This window comes from Meleagris gallopavo, chromosome 6 (genome assembly GCF_000146605.3).
Source record: "Meleagris gallopavo isolate NT-WF06-2002-E0010 breed Aviagen turkey brand Nicholas breeding stock chromosome 6, Turkey_5.1, whole genome shotgun sequence".
Taxonomy (NCBI): Eukaryota; Metazoa; Chordata; class Aves; order Galliformes; family Phasianidae; genus Meleagris; species Meleagris gallopavo.
The window spans coordinates 21,940,122-21,955,981 of record NC_015016.2 but is presented as its reverse complement, the minus strand read 5'-3'; the positions used below and the strand labels follow the sequence as shown (position 1 = coordinate 21,955,981).

General features: G+C 40.3%; 1 protein-coding gene across 1 annotated transcript; it reads right to left on the bottom strand.

The window, feature by feature from the left end:
- Nucleotides 1-8,794: 8,794 nt before the first annotated feature.
- Nucleotides 8,795-15,846, bottom strand: CLDN12 (claudin 12). Its single transcript, XM_031553897.1, is given in 4 exon segments — nt 8,795-12,530; nt 12,533-12,918; nt 13,816-13,882; nt 15,289-15,846. Coding segments are annotated over 2 exon segments (735 nt in total). The 5' UTR covers nt 12,897-12,918; nt 13,816-13,882; nt 15,289-15,846; the 3' UTR covers nt 8,795-12,159.
- Nucleotides 15,847-15,860: the final 14 nt, after the last annotated feature.

The window sequence follows — 15,860 nt, the reverse complement described above, 5'->3', positions numbered from 1 at the left end:
ATCTTTGGATTTCTGCCCACAGCACTTGCATTTCTGCTTCTCTGTTTTCAGAGAGTGTTCCAAAACCAAAGTCAAAGTGTGGGTGAAAGCACCATATGCAAATCAAGGTGTTTTTACTTGAACTTAATGTATGACAGTAACGATTCACAAGTTCTTCAGCCTTCTTGAGTTGGCTGAAGACCAAATTTTGCCATGTGTTAAGGCTCATAAATCTTTATGCTCTGAAACACTTTTTTTTTTCATGTTTCCATTTCTTAAGTCACTAGAAAGATGCTCTTGGAATAGCAGATGCATGACAAGCATTATCAAAGGTACAAAACATAGATAGAAGTAATTCAATAAACTGCAGTTAATGAGTCATATGACAGAGATGTAGAAAGTCATGACACAGAAAAACTGAAGACAGAGTGGCTGTCTTTTCTAATACAAGACTTAAACTGTATTGAACAAAATTATCAAGTAGAAAATGGAAAACAAGAATAAAATAAGATGCTTGAAGTATAGCTAAGCTATGAAACTGTCATCAGATGTTAAGGAACTTAAGTTTAGATCAATCCGAAAAGATTTTCTTTTTTTTTCTTTTTTCTTCTCTGAGAACGTGTCTGTTTATAGGTATTGAATACTGAGATATCACCTCTAGTTCGGAAAGTCTCTGAACCACATTGCCAGAAGCCATGTGTGGCTGCCAAGGAAGATGCATTATTTGTTTTCCTCGATCTGACATTCTGCCTTGGGAATCTGATGTTAACTGCAGTTTCAGGCTAGATGCTGAGCTAAAAGTGCCCTTGCAATGACCCTATTGCTATTTTCATTCATTTTCTTTACTTTTTTTCCCAAACTTCTGTTATATTCCATATATTTTTTTATTAAATGCACTGAATTATGTTTGAGGCAGGGTGGAAGTCCTCTAGCTATTTTTCTGAATGTTAGTGTCGGGTAGTTTTAAGTATGCAGTGAAGAATGACTTCTCATAAGACAGCTCAAGCCAGAGCTTGTAATTTTTTCTTGAAATGCTTCTAGCATGGTAATTCCAAAGGAAGTGTCTCTCAGCTGGAGCAATGGGAGAAGAGGAAATAAAAGAATGTGCTGAGGGCTCTTTGGAGCATGGCTATATCCATCTTCTCTGCTCTATCCTTTCGGGGGACAAAAGCATTAATACAATTTATGAACAGCTTCAGTAATTCTCTCACATAGTAATGAATTAGCTTTTTCTTGATTAGGTAAGCACTCCCTTGGCAGACATAAATTCCCAAAAAATGGAGCATAGAAGACATGAAAAAGTGTTCTAACAAGCACCTGGGTTTGGAACAAGCAGTATGTATTAAAATTATAAATAAAAAGAAAATCTCAGAAAATAAACAGAATTTGTTTTCCTATCATAGTTCCCATATTCATTTCAAATGATAGCAATAACTTTTCTGCCAGCTCCACAGACTCTGCCTGGGATTTTGAATCAGGTTTGTACAAATGCTGTTTTAGCAGCAGCTCCAGCCAAGGCCCCTTTTTGTCATCTCTGCTCCAGTTCCTCTCATGTGTTAGAACAGCTGAATGAGCCATTCACTCAGTATCTGAACAAAGGACTGATTTGGCTGTTTTTAGATGTTTTATTTTTCATTATTACCACTGATAACAATCTCAGAAGTGATATAGCAGTTACAAAGCCTGAGTACGTTCAGTTGATAGGCTTAATGACAGTATTACTGCACCACCCTGAGTCTGCCCAGCTTGTCCTATTACAATATATATAAATAATTTAGCTGATAAATTCTGTAAGCAATTAGAACGTCACTTTCTTTGTCTATTTTCTTTGCATTTTTGGTCTTATAAATATATGCTTTGGTAAAAGGTATCTGAGCAAGAAGGGAAAACTCCACATTTTTTGCGGGTGAAATCTTCCTCGTCTCAATGAAATAACCACCATTCCATAAGTAATCTTCATTGAAACAAAGCTCGGAGAGATACTAATAGTTATAAGTAATAAATATAAGCACATGGGCTTCAGTCCCGCAGATACATATTTCATCAGCTATTTTCAGGGATCAGAACAATGCAGTGTAGGGATGAATTGATATACTTGAGGTTTTGCAGTTTTACTATAAATACAATGACCCAGCTGAACTTTCAGGCAAACTCTGTGATTAAACTGGCTTTTAAGGAGTCTTAATAAATTCAGATGTGATTAGCTGAATGCTACGGGGGCAAATAAAATAAGCCGTTCCTCTCAATTGATGTGGGTCCCCGCTGTCATGGGACTAAGATTTGCACCCACAGTGCAAAAAGAGAGCCTAGAGGTATTTTTAAGATCAGTCCAGTATCTTTGCTAAGGGCAAGGGTATGTAAAAGCTGATTTTAATTTGCTTTTCATTACACAATACTCATGTGATCACACACTAATGTTTAGGGAATAAATATACTTTTTAGAGAGTATCTACATAATGACTTCATTCGCTTGTGGCTAAAACAGAGAGATAAAAATGTTAGTCTTGCCAAAAAAGGCATATGGCAAAATTCCTTGCTCCCTGACTCCTGCAGCTCACATTACATACAAAGTTTTTATGGCAGAGGAATGGTTGTGAATATCAGTGCTAAGTGCACTATTTGGCAGGATGGTTAGTAGTACTAAATTGTAATCTAATTGAATTATAGTCTGTTGTTAGGTTTATGGTAATATTACTGCACCCAAAATGGCAAGCCATGTGCTTCCAAGTTTACTGGAGGTCAGTAAAATCTGGCACTGCATAAACATCTGTTAATATTTAGTACTCTTCGATATTTCAAGCAAGAGAGCATTGAATTTTCTGTTACAACTTGTACTGAACAAATCAGTTCCAGCAGGGCTAATTAATTTATTTTGAAAAGCGTTGGACTTAACTGGACAAAAATAATTGTGAAGTGCAGCTTATCTTGGATGGAAATAATATTTTTTTGACTGAGTGTCATTGCATGAATAAATGGACTGCGTTTTAAAAAATAGTCGGGACCTTGGCACACTGTACTCTTCAGATCTCCCAAACAAGATGGTTCTTTGCTGCTGAGAATTTCCCCTTGCGAGCATCCTTCCTTGCAATGTTTTCAGCTGAGACTCTCCAGCTTCTCTGCTCAGTTTTCATAGCCTGGTTGCACTGAGGGATCCTGTGCCACTGCTTTGGCACATGCATCATCCATTGCTATAGATGATTTTAAACTACACTTAAAACATCATATTAACTGTATGCAATGAGTGAGTCCTTGTGTGTTCATTTGTGCTTCTACAGAAACCGCTTCCATGGACCATTTACTAGCATCCTATCTGCATACAATTTGGTCAGTCCTGCAGCAGTAACCACCAGGAGCCTGTGAAAGGAACAGGTTCTCACCCAGGATGTTAAGTGACAAATTTAGGCATAGGATTTTTTTTTGGCCCTGCAGTTGCTGTGTGGGGAGAGTCTTTAGGACTGTCTGAAATTCTCACCTGAAGCCCTCTTGCAAGCATGGGTCTGTTACTTTGTCTCACTCAGTCCATTTCTGTCCCCATTTGTTCCTCATCCATACAGGGATGGGCTGGGGAGCTAAATGACTTCAGGGCAGTGAGTTTGCACACCCAGACATCCCTAATTATGGCTTAAAGACAACTTGACTGGTGTCCATACGTCTCACAAACAACATTCCTCAACTGCTGCACCTCTGTAATTGAAAACTGTGCTAAACAGCGTTCATCCAACTGTGAAATAAGATAAGCAACTTTTGATTGCCTGTTGGATGCATTCTGCATTGTGGTTTAACTAGGCCTACGCTTTCCCTGGGAATGTGGCTGTAATGCCACATGGATCACGATGACTTGGTTTCTGCTATTTAAAATTGCCATTGCTCTCTAAAGAAACCGATTTCCAGGATACTGTGTTTTTCCCCAGAATAAATAGAATTGCATATTATTCATATTATATGTAACTATTTATGGAGTTAATTGCATGTTTTGTACTTCTCATTGTTTTTGCCTTATTACATTTCCTTAACTGTAGCTGGAACAAGAGACACTTTGAAGAACTGCAGCCAGTTGGGGGTAGGGTAAACAGGAACATCATGAAATAGAACAGTCCAGTGGAAGAAGGATCCTGTTGCATTTCAGCAATGAATAACTCCACTTGATTTAAGCTATTGGTTTAGCAGACTGACAGAAAATACCCCTTGGCTGCCATTTCCCAGGCCTTATCTAACTTCTGGAGGGTTTCTTTTGTTAAATCTGATAAAGATCAGCTAACTATTTAGCGTCAGAGTATGGGAGAATAATTTAACCACGCAGCTGCTTTCATTTAGACCATTTTCTGTAGTGTGAGGGGTCCAGATTTTCCCTTGACAGTTCACAATCTATTACATGTGACTTAATGTACAGTTTAACTTGGACACTGGATCTTGCTCTCAATACAGTGCATTTACTGACTTGTCAGCACTTCAGCTTTTCTTTACCCTCTGCAACACACTCAGATTTGGTTCAGAATGCTGTATATCAGTACTACAGTCTTTTGAAAGATTGTATCTGTTCTCAAACATCTCTGTCCTGATTGCTTTCCATGTAAACTACTGATAGAATTTTTTCTGTTCATCAACTGAAGTAATTCAAGAATTGAATGCCAATACATCTACAAGCTGTAGCTTGGCTCTGTCTTCCCGTCTGTCCCCTTAATTCAAGAACAAGGTGTATTGCATAAAACTCCTGGCCAGTAAGTAGGTATGGATACTAATTCCACACCACCAAAGAGAATAAGTCTTTTTTATTATTTCATTTGCAGCATAAAATTATCATATTTAAATGCAGGAATGCAGCATTCCAGCACGTATCACAGAATTGCTCACCCTGGAATCTTGACTGTAGCACTTACCTATATCTTTTTCCTTTGGAGGGACTAAAATACATAAGCTTCACAATATAGGCTCCCCTGTACTCAAGGTAGCAAGCTTCTGTTTCAGAACTAATAGCAGCCTGAGCATAGGAATAAACCAAAGAAAATATGTTAAATTGCTGCAATGGAGGATTATCAGTAACAAAATTCAAAACACTATAAAATAGCTCTGAGAAAAAAAAAAAATCATTTCCAGGACCAGCCTAGGAAACACGATCAATTTTAGCTTACTAATGTATGTCAGTAATGAAGCAAAGCAATCCAGGTGTATGCTATGTTATCTGTGATAGATTATACAGAAGCTTTTGCAGACCCTCCTGTCCTCTCTGGTACCCTGCAGCAATAACAAGATGTCATCTGAGACATCTTGTCACCCAAGAAGTTACTTTTGGAGATCTATTATGGGGATCTGGCCCCAAAGAACCAATTCTCCCAGCTCGAGAAAGCAGAGAGCTGAGCCTGGAATTCTTTAGGGAATGAACTGTCAATAAAGGGCACAGAAAGGGCCTTCAAAGAAAAGGAAAATCTTCTAGGGATAGAAACTGGCAAGGGCAACCTTTCTTCTCAGGAAGCATTAACTTACTTAGCTGACTTAAGAATCAAAATCAAAAGCTGTGGGTTTTTTCATACTTCAGTATGAATACGCTAACAGCTCAGAGGCATTTTTCATCAAACTATTGTTTTCAACTTATCTAAAAGACCCAAGTTTCTGTGGTTTAAGAAAGAAATATAGCTCTGTGATGCATTTGAATCTTACTGTAAGTAGAAAATTGTGGCCCAAACAGATTCTGTTTTGCCCAAAATCTCCAACAGGAACTCCAAGCAGATTAGTGCTGAGAGCATGAGAGAATTACAGCTCTCAGAAGACATCTTGAGTGAGGCATATAGGCTTCAGCAGCTAAGATTAGTGGTTCTCAAGGTTCTCATAACTCCCTGGCTAATTAAGAGGCAGCCACATGGCATTTGTACACGTACAAGCAAACTAACCAGAACCAATGTACCATAATGAATTATGAGCTCTCTAAGCCAGCAAGCAGTTGACAGAAGAACTGATGAAAGCCCCACCAGCACCTCAGCATTTCTAAGCAGCAGTGCCAGAATTGTCATGTGTTGTGGTTGCCCATGTGCCACCCAGCTAGTAGCCATTAGGCTGACCCTCCCAATTACCTTCATGGGAAATACCCTCACCTCTGCTGTTATGGAACCAATAGCATTTGGTCATATTTACAGGTGGCAGCTCAGAGCTAAGCAGGTCTGGAAGTGTCTGCCTCGCAAATCTGAGAAAGAACAGGAAAGGGAATCGGTATTTTTTTTTAATGGCTGGGCTTCTATTCTCAAGGCCATCTCTAGAAGCAGCATAGCAGAATCAAGCAGAATAGGCTGCCACAGAAGGCAACAAAATTTGTCTGATTTACCTGTGGCTGCCCTGTAAGAAAAAAAACCCTCCCGCTGGGTTTGTTTTGGGAGGATGTGATTCCACATCAACTGCTTCCGGAGGTGATATTTTTAAACATAGGCTGAATTTCCTGGTGAAACATTTTAGCATAGCAATAGAAAGAACCTGAGCACTTTATTGCTGCTGAACTGGTTAGAGTCAAAACAGTGCAATAAGACATCCACTATGCTATCTTCATAGCATTAAACCATTCAGATTGAACCATAAACTAAGGCAAATAGGTTAATATTCAGATTTGTCACTTACCAGTATCAGCATGAGTTGAAATTTCTTAACGCATAGTTTAAAACTTTATAATCTTACCATTTAAAGATTTTTATTTTTGCTTCATTCCTTTTTTTTACCTGCCATAGCTCTTTTTTAAATGAATGGGGAAGAAATGAAAGAAAAGAGAACAAACTTTGGGAAGTCTTATGTTTTGAATCATGACTTTTTCCTTGCTAACAGATGTCCCATGTTTTTCTGAAAGCATAGCATTTCTAATAAACTCAATGTATTAATTTTATTAATAAACACAATCAACTTACACAGAGAATTCCAGAATTAGCATGGTCTTTCTTACATAAAATACTCCTTAAAACAGAGGTCTCACAAAGAGTCAACCTCAGGCTCCCATCTTGCCCTTTACTCACACATTCCTGCTGCCTTTGTTGACAGTGGAGCTCACGTGACCAGGTGGGAAACCAGATTAGCTGTCTGGGAGCCTGAAAACTAAGTAAGCAGAAGAGAAAATAAATGGCAAAAGGAGCAAGAAGATGGGATTTAGTTACATATTTTTCTCTTCGCTAGGGCAGATGCTTGGACAGCCATCTTGCCCTCACTGTCCAGCTCCCCAGTTTCACTCCTTCAAAGAGACTTCCTTAACCTTCATACATCCACAGCTCGCTGCATTTCTGTTGCCCTGTGTTCAGCGTTTACAGCTCCTTTGAGCTGCTGCACTCAAAAGACAGAGCTCTGCCCTTAACAACCTAATACCCAGATGAGCAAACTGACAGGACCACAGATAAGAAGCAGCGTTGAAATCAGAAACCACATGCTTGCTCACCCTTGGATGAGGTCTCTCTGTGTCTGGTTTGATGAGTGTTGATATGTCATCAGTGGAGCAAAAACATAAAACAAAAACCAAAAAAATACTCATTTCCTGCTGCTTAGTTGTGATGCCTGCTCATAGAAGAAGGGATAAGTAATATTACATAGCTGCTGAACCACAGATGCAAACACAGATCCTGTGACATAAAGACAGGAAAATCTGCCCTCAGAGATTTGTTTTCAATGACCAAAGATAGGTGAGTTAGCTTTTTAGGAATGTTAGTACAAAAAAATGGGGCACTCCCATGTTTTGGTAGAAGCTGAGATCTCTATTGAGTTCTGTATTTGTGGCAGCAGACGATCAGCCTCACAGCAGCTCTCAGAACACAGGAGGCCTGTCGAACATGGAGCAAAGGAGGAAGTGAAAATCCCAGAGAAGCTGAGGATATCCAGGCATTTTTCCACCTCCTCAGGTAAGGTGTAGCACTGGCAACTGTCTTACACTGTGTGTATTCCACAAGAATTGTTCTCATCTAAACAGTACTTTCCCAAACACATTAAGTTTACCAGAGTGCCAGTTTAAAGTACTAGACGTTTACGGAGAAATTATCAGCAAGTCTCATTATATTCATCATATCATTATCCAGACCGTTTTGTGAACTTGCAGTATGGCCTCAGCTTTCCTAATGCTCAGTTTGTATTTTGTCCCATGGCACTGAACCCCCACAGTGCTGGGGGTGGCAGAAGCAGCACATGATGGAAGAGAAACCTTACGAGCCATTGCTGTAGCCCCGCACTGTCACAAGCCCCTGGGATGCCCGAACAACTGTCACCTGTAAGGCAGCAGCATATTCTCCAGCTGGCAGCACAGCTGGCATATGAGAGGGAAGGAGGACAGCTAATGCCACCACTGCTTCCCCAGTGCATACAAAGCCAAGCTTACCAATCTTGGAGAAAATAGATTCCACACAGATGACACTTTCAGCTGCATTAACAAGTTGCATTGATGAGTAATAGCTGAGCAAGCAGAACTTACCCAAGGGAAAAGATAGGGTGTTGGCTCTGAGGCAAAGCACTGTGCTCTTCCTTATGTCACACACTTCTACTTCGGCTCTGCCGTGGCACTGACCAGATTCTGGCCTGGAGCCTGCAGTATGGCCACAAAATCACTTACGAAAAAAAGAATTCTAGAACTTTTCAGGATAAAAGTAAAAGGAAATAGCAAGTAATAGTCAGACTTTCAGAAAGTGTCTTTTTTTTTAAAAGAAGCAGGACTACAAAATTAGGGAGTTAAAAATGCAGTATGTATTATGGATTGTAAGCCTGTTATCTGAAACTGCCTGACAAGTGTGGTGATCAATGTCAAAGCAGATAATATCTTTCATATTCTAACAGTTACTGTTTTCCACAAAATTAAATGAAATAACTGGCATCTGTATGAGAATGTTTTATTAAAAATACATATCTTCTGTTTCACATAAAAAGAATTCACATTGTATGTAACACAACTTTAAAAACTGGACAGGAATTACTTGGAAAAAAAACCAACTAAATAGATTCCCATAAGCCAGAGCACCCAACCTTTGACTGCATGAGCTACAAATTAAAATTCTGTGTTCAAGACCCAGAGTGCCTGCCCAGGAAGGAGCAGCTGGCCAGAGGCTGGAGTGCCAATGGTTCCACAGCAGCTCTTCCCTGCCGTAGGTAATTGCAGGACACGTGTCTGCTCCATGCCCCGGGAACGCTGTTCCTCCCCAGGCCTACTGCTGGGTACAGCAGTTACCTTAGCAAGAGGCCCACTGGAGTGGCACTCAGCTCAAGCATTGCAAGTTGGCCACCCCTTCTGTAAACAAGGTGAAAAAGAGCACAGCACTTCCAGCTAACTTCACTTAGGATCCAGTGGCAACTCACATTAATAGCACTGTTGAAAGAGACTTAGCTGTGCTTTCCTGATACAACACGAAGCAACAGCCTTTTTGATGAATATTACCTTAACTACAGCTTACACTGGAATCCATTAACTTTTGGATTCCTGCTTTTCATAGATCAGACTTTTGAAAAGACAAAATTTACAAAGCAACAAGTTATCAGCTCAGGCAGCAGCAAATATTAATTGAAAGTTTACTGCATATAAATCAAAGTTGGAATGCAAAAGAGTTGTTACAGATGTCTGCTATCTAAACTGTACAGAACAAAACACTGGCTGCACTTACTGTCCAAAGAAAGCATTGGCCTGCCAGGCTCTGAAGATATTGAAGATTTGGGTCCTTTTAAAGTCATCACAGATGTACTCATCACCCCTCCAAAACAGTCACAATGCTTTATAAATTTAGGCTTAAAAAGCATTCCAGACACTGACAATAAACAGACATTTACAGGCCAACTCATAACTTAAGCAAGGCACAAAGAAGAAAAGACACTGGAGGAGGAAGCAAAGCGATGTGAAATCACAAAGCAGCAGTCCCTGCAGCAGCAACAACGTCTGTGGATAGACAGCAAGAGTAACTGTAAAGCAAAGTTCAATTTTCAAGTAAAAAAAAAAAAAAGTGACCTTGCATGGCATTATACATGTTCTAATCCCATACAAATCATGATCTGATTTAAAAAAAAAAAAAAAAGATCCTTCATCTAACACAGTATCTTGAAAACTTAAAGGGTATAATGTTTGTGCAACTTCAGAGACCTGTCTTTTTAAGGATTCTTTATCATCTACAGTGATTCCTTAGACTGCTATTTCACCGAGCACACTGTCACCTTCTGGAAGGGCTTTGTAGCTCCACTGACTGTGCTGGGAACTTACAGAGATCAGCTTCCTCACTTGGTCCACTAGCTTCCGAGGCCTGCTGGTTTGCACAAAGAGATTCCTCTCAATACACTGTCATTGCACAGACTGTAACACAAGATTTGCCCAGGGAAGCATTTGTTCATATTTCTATTATAAAGGAAATGAACTGATTTTCAAGACTTTACAGGAGTTCACAGAAATAGAATTAAAGACTTATTACTTCATTTTAGCAAAACAAATTTGTTCTGAGATTAATGAAATTCAAATATCTGTTAACCTCCAGAATGCTGCCAATCAAAATAACTTTCCATACTGCCATGACATCTTAAAACCCAAACCTCAATTTGCCAAAATCTCAGCAAGTCAAACAAATGCCTTAACTGTAACAGTGCCCAATGCACTATCATCAAATTTCTGAGTAATTTCAAAGTCCAAACTGAAAAGCTTTGATCTTCCAGATTTGGTCCACTCTGCATTTGAGGAGGTAAAAATGAGTTAAAGACATCCCAGATTGGGAATTTATAACTCTTCCTCATATTTGAAGCTTCTAGTAACTAGTGAGCTCACATCTTACAGAAAATAGGAACAGGACACTTTCTCCAGTTGGGATGTGGAAATGTAGGAAACAACTGGTTTTTAAAATAGCTCAGTGGAAAGGTGTGGGAAAACAAGGCTGAAAAGGCAAAGTCTTAATCAGTAATTAAATAAGCTACAGCATGAAAGTCCTGCAACAACTGCAGACTATAAAACTGCCTGTAAACAGCAGTGGTGAAAAATACAAATAACAATGAGTTTGTGTACATGTACATTAAAAAATAAATAAATCTAGATTTAAAAATCTCTCCACAGGATCACAATTCCCTTCTTAGAGAGACATTGTCACAGCTTGTGTACAGCATTCTAAAACAATCTTTCACAGCCTTCAGAATTCTTCATGGTTTTCCTAATCCATTTGTAGTGACTGACATTTCTTCCCAGAGCTGAATAATACTTTAAAGCATTTTAGATAGATTGTAAGCTTGTTTGACTTGCAAATCCATCTTTCAGGTCTCAAAGATGGCATCCAAATAAAATATTCAATCTTTTAAACAGATTTTGTTTTAAATACAAGCCATCTCTGTTTTAATCTCAAAATAAATCTAGAGAATTTACTAACTTCTTAAAAAAGACTAGAAAGAAAATTCACAGAAGTTTCTAGTCTCCAGTAATTCACCAATCGTTCTCACAGTACAGAAGGACATTATTAGCTAAATCACTTATTCCTTTCAAAAGCTACTTTGAAAATAGAAGGTAATTTGACACTATTTTCTACTGCAGAAGTTCATAAGCAGGTGGCTTTTTGTGTGTGCACTGCAAAATAAAGAGCAGTGCTACAGAACTGAATTAGTCTGACAAATCCCCTTTCTAGTCATCCAATCTTAAAACACGTGTGTCCAGATGAAAGCTCTGCAACCCATTTCTTAATCACCTTCCTGCTCCCACTAATAACACACTTCTGACTACACTAGGTTATTTTCTCATCTCTAACAAGAAACTTAATGAAACTCCTATATCCATTCCCACTGTCTGCACCTGGATAATACACGCTGCAAGGGTCCATGTACACAGCTCCTCTAATGGGATCGGAATTTAAAAACAGTTCATCAAAGTTGCAAAGAGGTTCAAACCTGCTTTGATCTCAATAAGGAAAAGGATGAACAGATATGCAAGACAGTCTGCATGAACAGATAATACTGTAGTGTCCTATCCCAGCATTAGCAGCAATTTTTGTCTGTAGTGAGCTCAGAGGAAAAAGCAAAGAAACAAAGAAACAAACAAAAACTACGAAGGCTGTTCAAGGAAGAACACATGAGAACAGCAGAGATACCGATCTCAAGTCTCCATTGCACTGCATCTTGGGGAAAATGACCTTACAAATGATTATATCCAGTGCAAGGCAGTAGAGAGAATCAAGCCTGCAATTTGCACAGTTTGAGTGAGCTCAAAAATTTGACTTCCAAGACTTTGTCCCTTTAAGATGTGTGTGTCACAACAGGAATGTCAATTTCCATGGCAGAGAGGCGAGAGCGTGCAGAATATGGCTGAGAGGCATAGCTGTGCATGCTGGGGGCATGTGAATAGAGGGGCTGCCAGAAGGGAGAAGGCAGGCTCTTACATGCACAATACCACAGAAATAAAAGAACAGAAGTGAAAAACAGACCACCAGCACTGGCAATGGCAATAAATACAGAGATGTCAAAGCTAAAGACAGGCTCGTATTTTCTGTTCAGATAATTGTTGTAAAAAATGACCCAGATTGACGGAGTGAGACAAATTGCACATGCAAGGAGGAACAAGAGGCCAGCCACGAGGTGGCAGCCCGCACTGTTCACAAGGCATTTGCCAATTTGACGTTTGGCACGCTTGATACAAAGGCTGTGTTACACATGCCAATCATGCAGAGAAACAGAGCTGAGACAGCAGTAAACATACTCAGTGGAAGAGCAAACTGAAGAACGCGCAAATCCAGCTGATCAACCGCCGTGTACCACTGTGGGTCATATATCACACAGTCTCTGCTCCCATCAAAGCGAGCACACTTAATCCAGAGTCCAGTGTAAATGGTCACATTCCTCTCGTTCTTGTTGTACGTGTACAGTCTCATTTGCCTCCAGTTTGGAAGCAGAACTGCTGCAAGGAGTCCGGCCACTGATGCTGTCCCACTGAGGAAGGCCAGCACTGTTGCTGCATGAACATCCCTGCAGCCCATGCCTGCCCACAACAGACGTCTCCTGCAATTAAATAGAAAATAAAAAATAAATCAGTAGGTTCAAGTTTGTTGATATAAAACTGATTACAGTTGACTTGTGCTAGCTGAATCGAGTTGGTAGGCAGTAACACTGGTGCCTTTCTTGCTCCATACACTTGGGTGTGATAACTCTAGCGAGTCCCCGCTTTAACGACAGCACGAATTATTTCACAGCCCATTACGATTGCTCAGCTGACAGAGTGCTAAATAAGTCTTCAAAACCAAAAAAGAGCACTTTAACATGCGATTCTATGCAACACTTCAGTGTGTGTCACTGCGTGGGCTTTTACAAAGGCTACTAGGAGGTCAGTCACTGAGCTAGCTGATTTAAGAAGTTCACCTCTCCTCAAATGACAGCTCCCCCTCTGTACCCTAGATGCAATACCAGAGTGCATGCTCACCCCTACCACACTGCCACATAAGTAAAAGGGAATTGCTCAGTACCAGCATCATTAGGGGCAGGAATGCATACATGGGCAGTAACTCACAATTTAGATGGGCCAAATTCAAAGCTGCAAACTAGTGAAGAAGGTGCTGCTGAGTAATTTTACTCTGATACGTTTTCAGAAGCAATTAAAAATTCTTCTGCACAACCCCTGCTTTCCAAAGCTTTGTTTCTGCCAGCCACTCCTGCATTTTTGGTTGAGTTCCTTATTTTTGAATGAAAGAATTCCAAGTGCTTCTCTTGGGGGTAGGAAGGAAAAAATGTAGAAAACAGCTTATTTTTCAGTTAGAGGGTATCAAGGAAAAGTGAATTTGTACCTATGTTATGCACAATTCCCTCAGCAGGGGAAACTTTGTTACAGCAACCAAGTGAGCAGTAACAAATCCTTGGTTCAGACAGTAAAAAAAATAAAAAGTATAGATTCAGTGTACTCACCAGTGGTATGTTCAAATCAAGAGAAACCTTAGCAGCTTTTAGAACCAGGAAAAAGCTGTTACTGGATCTAGAAAACAGAACATGGAGAGTCAGCATTATATTTGTTTTATGCAATGCCAATAACAGTGTTTACACTGCAATTCAGAAATATGAAACTTCAAATGTGTTTGCATTAAGCCAACTCCTAGAATTTCCTTTTCCATTTAAAAAAACAAAACCCAAGCGACTGTTTTTTTTTCTTCTCCGAAGATTTTTCCCCTGATGACTCCTCCTTGTCTACCTGTCTCTGTTTAAGAAACAGGTAAGAAAGGTGGAAAACAACTACTTTTCTATGGATGTTTTAAAATATAGAGATGCTCACCAAAAAATAAAAATCACAGAATTAGGTTAGGTTCCCAGCTCCACTTTCAAAACAGGGAGGAAAAGCTGAATCATTTTTCATGTCAAAGAACAAAAGAGAGTCTGAATTGTTTATATACTTGTGGGTCTCTATTCCTTCCTCTACGCACAAAGGTTTGAAGGAAAAGGGAAAAGGCAGGAAGTACTGGTGATGGCTTTTCAGTACCTGCCCAGCACTGTCCAGAGAAAGAATCCCCACCTGGATTATCTTTTCACCCACATCTGGGAACAGCAACACTGAGTTCCAAAACCAGCTTTGCAGGTCCTAGTAGGAGAATCACTTCCACGCTAGGTAGGTAGGGTGTCAGACCTACAAGCATGTTATTGTGCAACTTCAAGGACCTGAAGGTGGGTTTGCTGTGCTAGCATGCACAGAGACATGAAGTTCACTTTAAATCACCTATATCAAAACCTGAAGTATAACATTCATACACGCGTGGTCTCCTGGGTGAAGCATCAAAGAAACTTCTATCAGACCATGTAGGCAAGAAAGTCTTTACAGCATTTACTTCATTTTACTCTGTTTTTTTCATTAAACAAGGAAACAAACTTCCAAGTTCAGAATCCTCCAATATGAATGCTGTTGTAGGTGAGACACCGAGGGCAGACACAGCCAATTCAGGCATGCACTGGACTCCAGTTAACAGGCTAAACAACAACAACTGCAGTGGCTGAATGTTGCAATTGGGCAAACTACTTTGGCAGGGTAGCAGAGGTCAGCATCACCACATTCCGCTCCACTGAAGCAGAAGTACAGTTTGTTAATTTTTTCTCCTTGAGTTCAGGACTCAAAAAAATAAAATAAAAAAAAGTATTACTGAACAAGCAGAGTTTTCTGAACCGCTTTCAAGGTTTCTGAGCACTGTGCTACAACGTGAGCTAAGACAAACATGCAGATCTCCCTCTGGAGGTTCACACCCTCAAAAGCATCAGCCAGTGCTCATGAACAACCATAATTAAGTAGAAAATTAAGAGCACAGCCCAGCCCCTCCCATTACCCGATGGATACCTGTGGTCACCAGCTGTTGAAGTGTTCATATATAGCACAGGCATAGAACATTCTTCAACACCCACCTCAGGAAGGCCTCCATTTCTGCAAACACAGAGTTCCTCCCCTTCTCTGTCACAATTCAGGACACCTGTGTTCTCCCTTCTCCCTCCTGGTGGCGTTGAACAACCACCAACTTCGGGCACCAGCCCAAAGGAAGAAAGCTGCTTTGGCCAGGGCAGGTGAGGCCCTTTTCTGCCTTACACGTCAGACACCAGGTCCTCACAGCCAACGCACCTCACAGCTCTCGTAACTGATTCATAAGAACTACCAATCCCAGTACCCCTTCAGGGACGAATTTTACCACAGCTCCTGTTGTTAAGATCCATGTTTGAAGTACTAGAGCTGTGGCTAGCTGACCAGGAGGAGGAGCCCACAGCAGCCCCGTTTCTCCATAACTAGAAGCGGCCGATACAAAGTAACTGCTGCCAATCAACGCTTTTTTTCTAAAAATCCCTCACTCGGTTCCAAGTTCTACAAGTACGCCGTTAAAAATTAAACCCAGACGCAACAGACCGGACGTAGCATCCTTAGCTAAGGCACGGGGAGCTTTAAGAAAGCCGACGCGCCCTCGCCAGCCGGACGGCGCCGGGCTGCA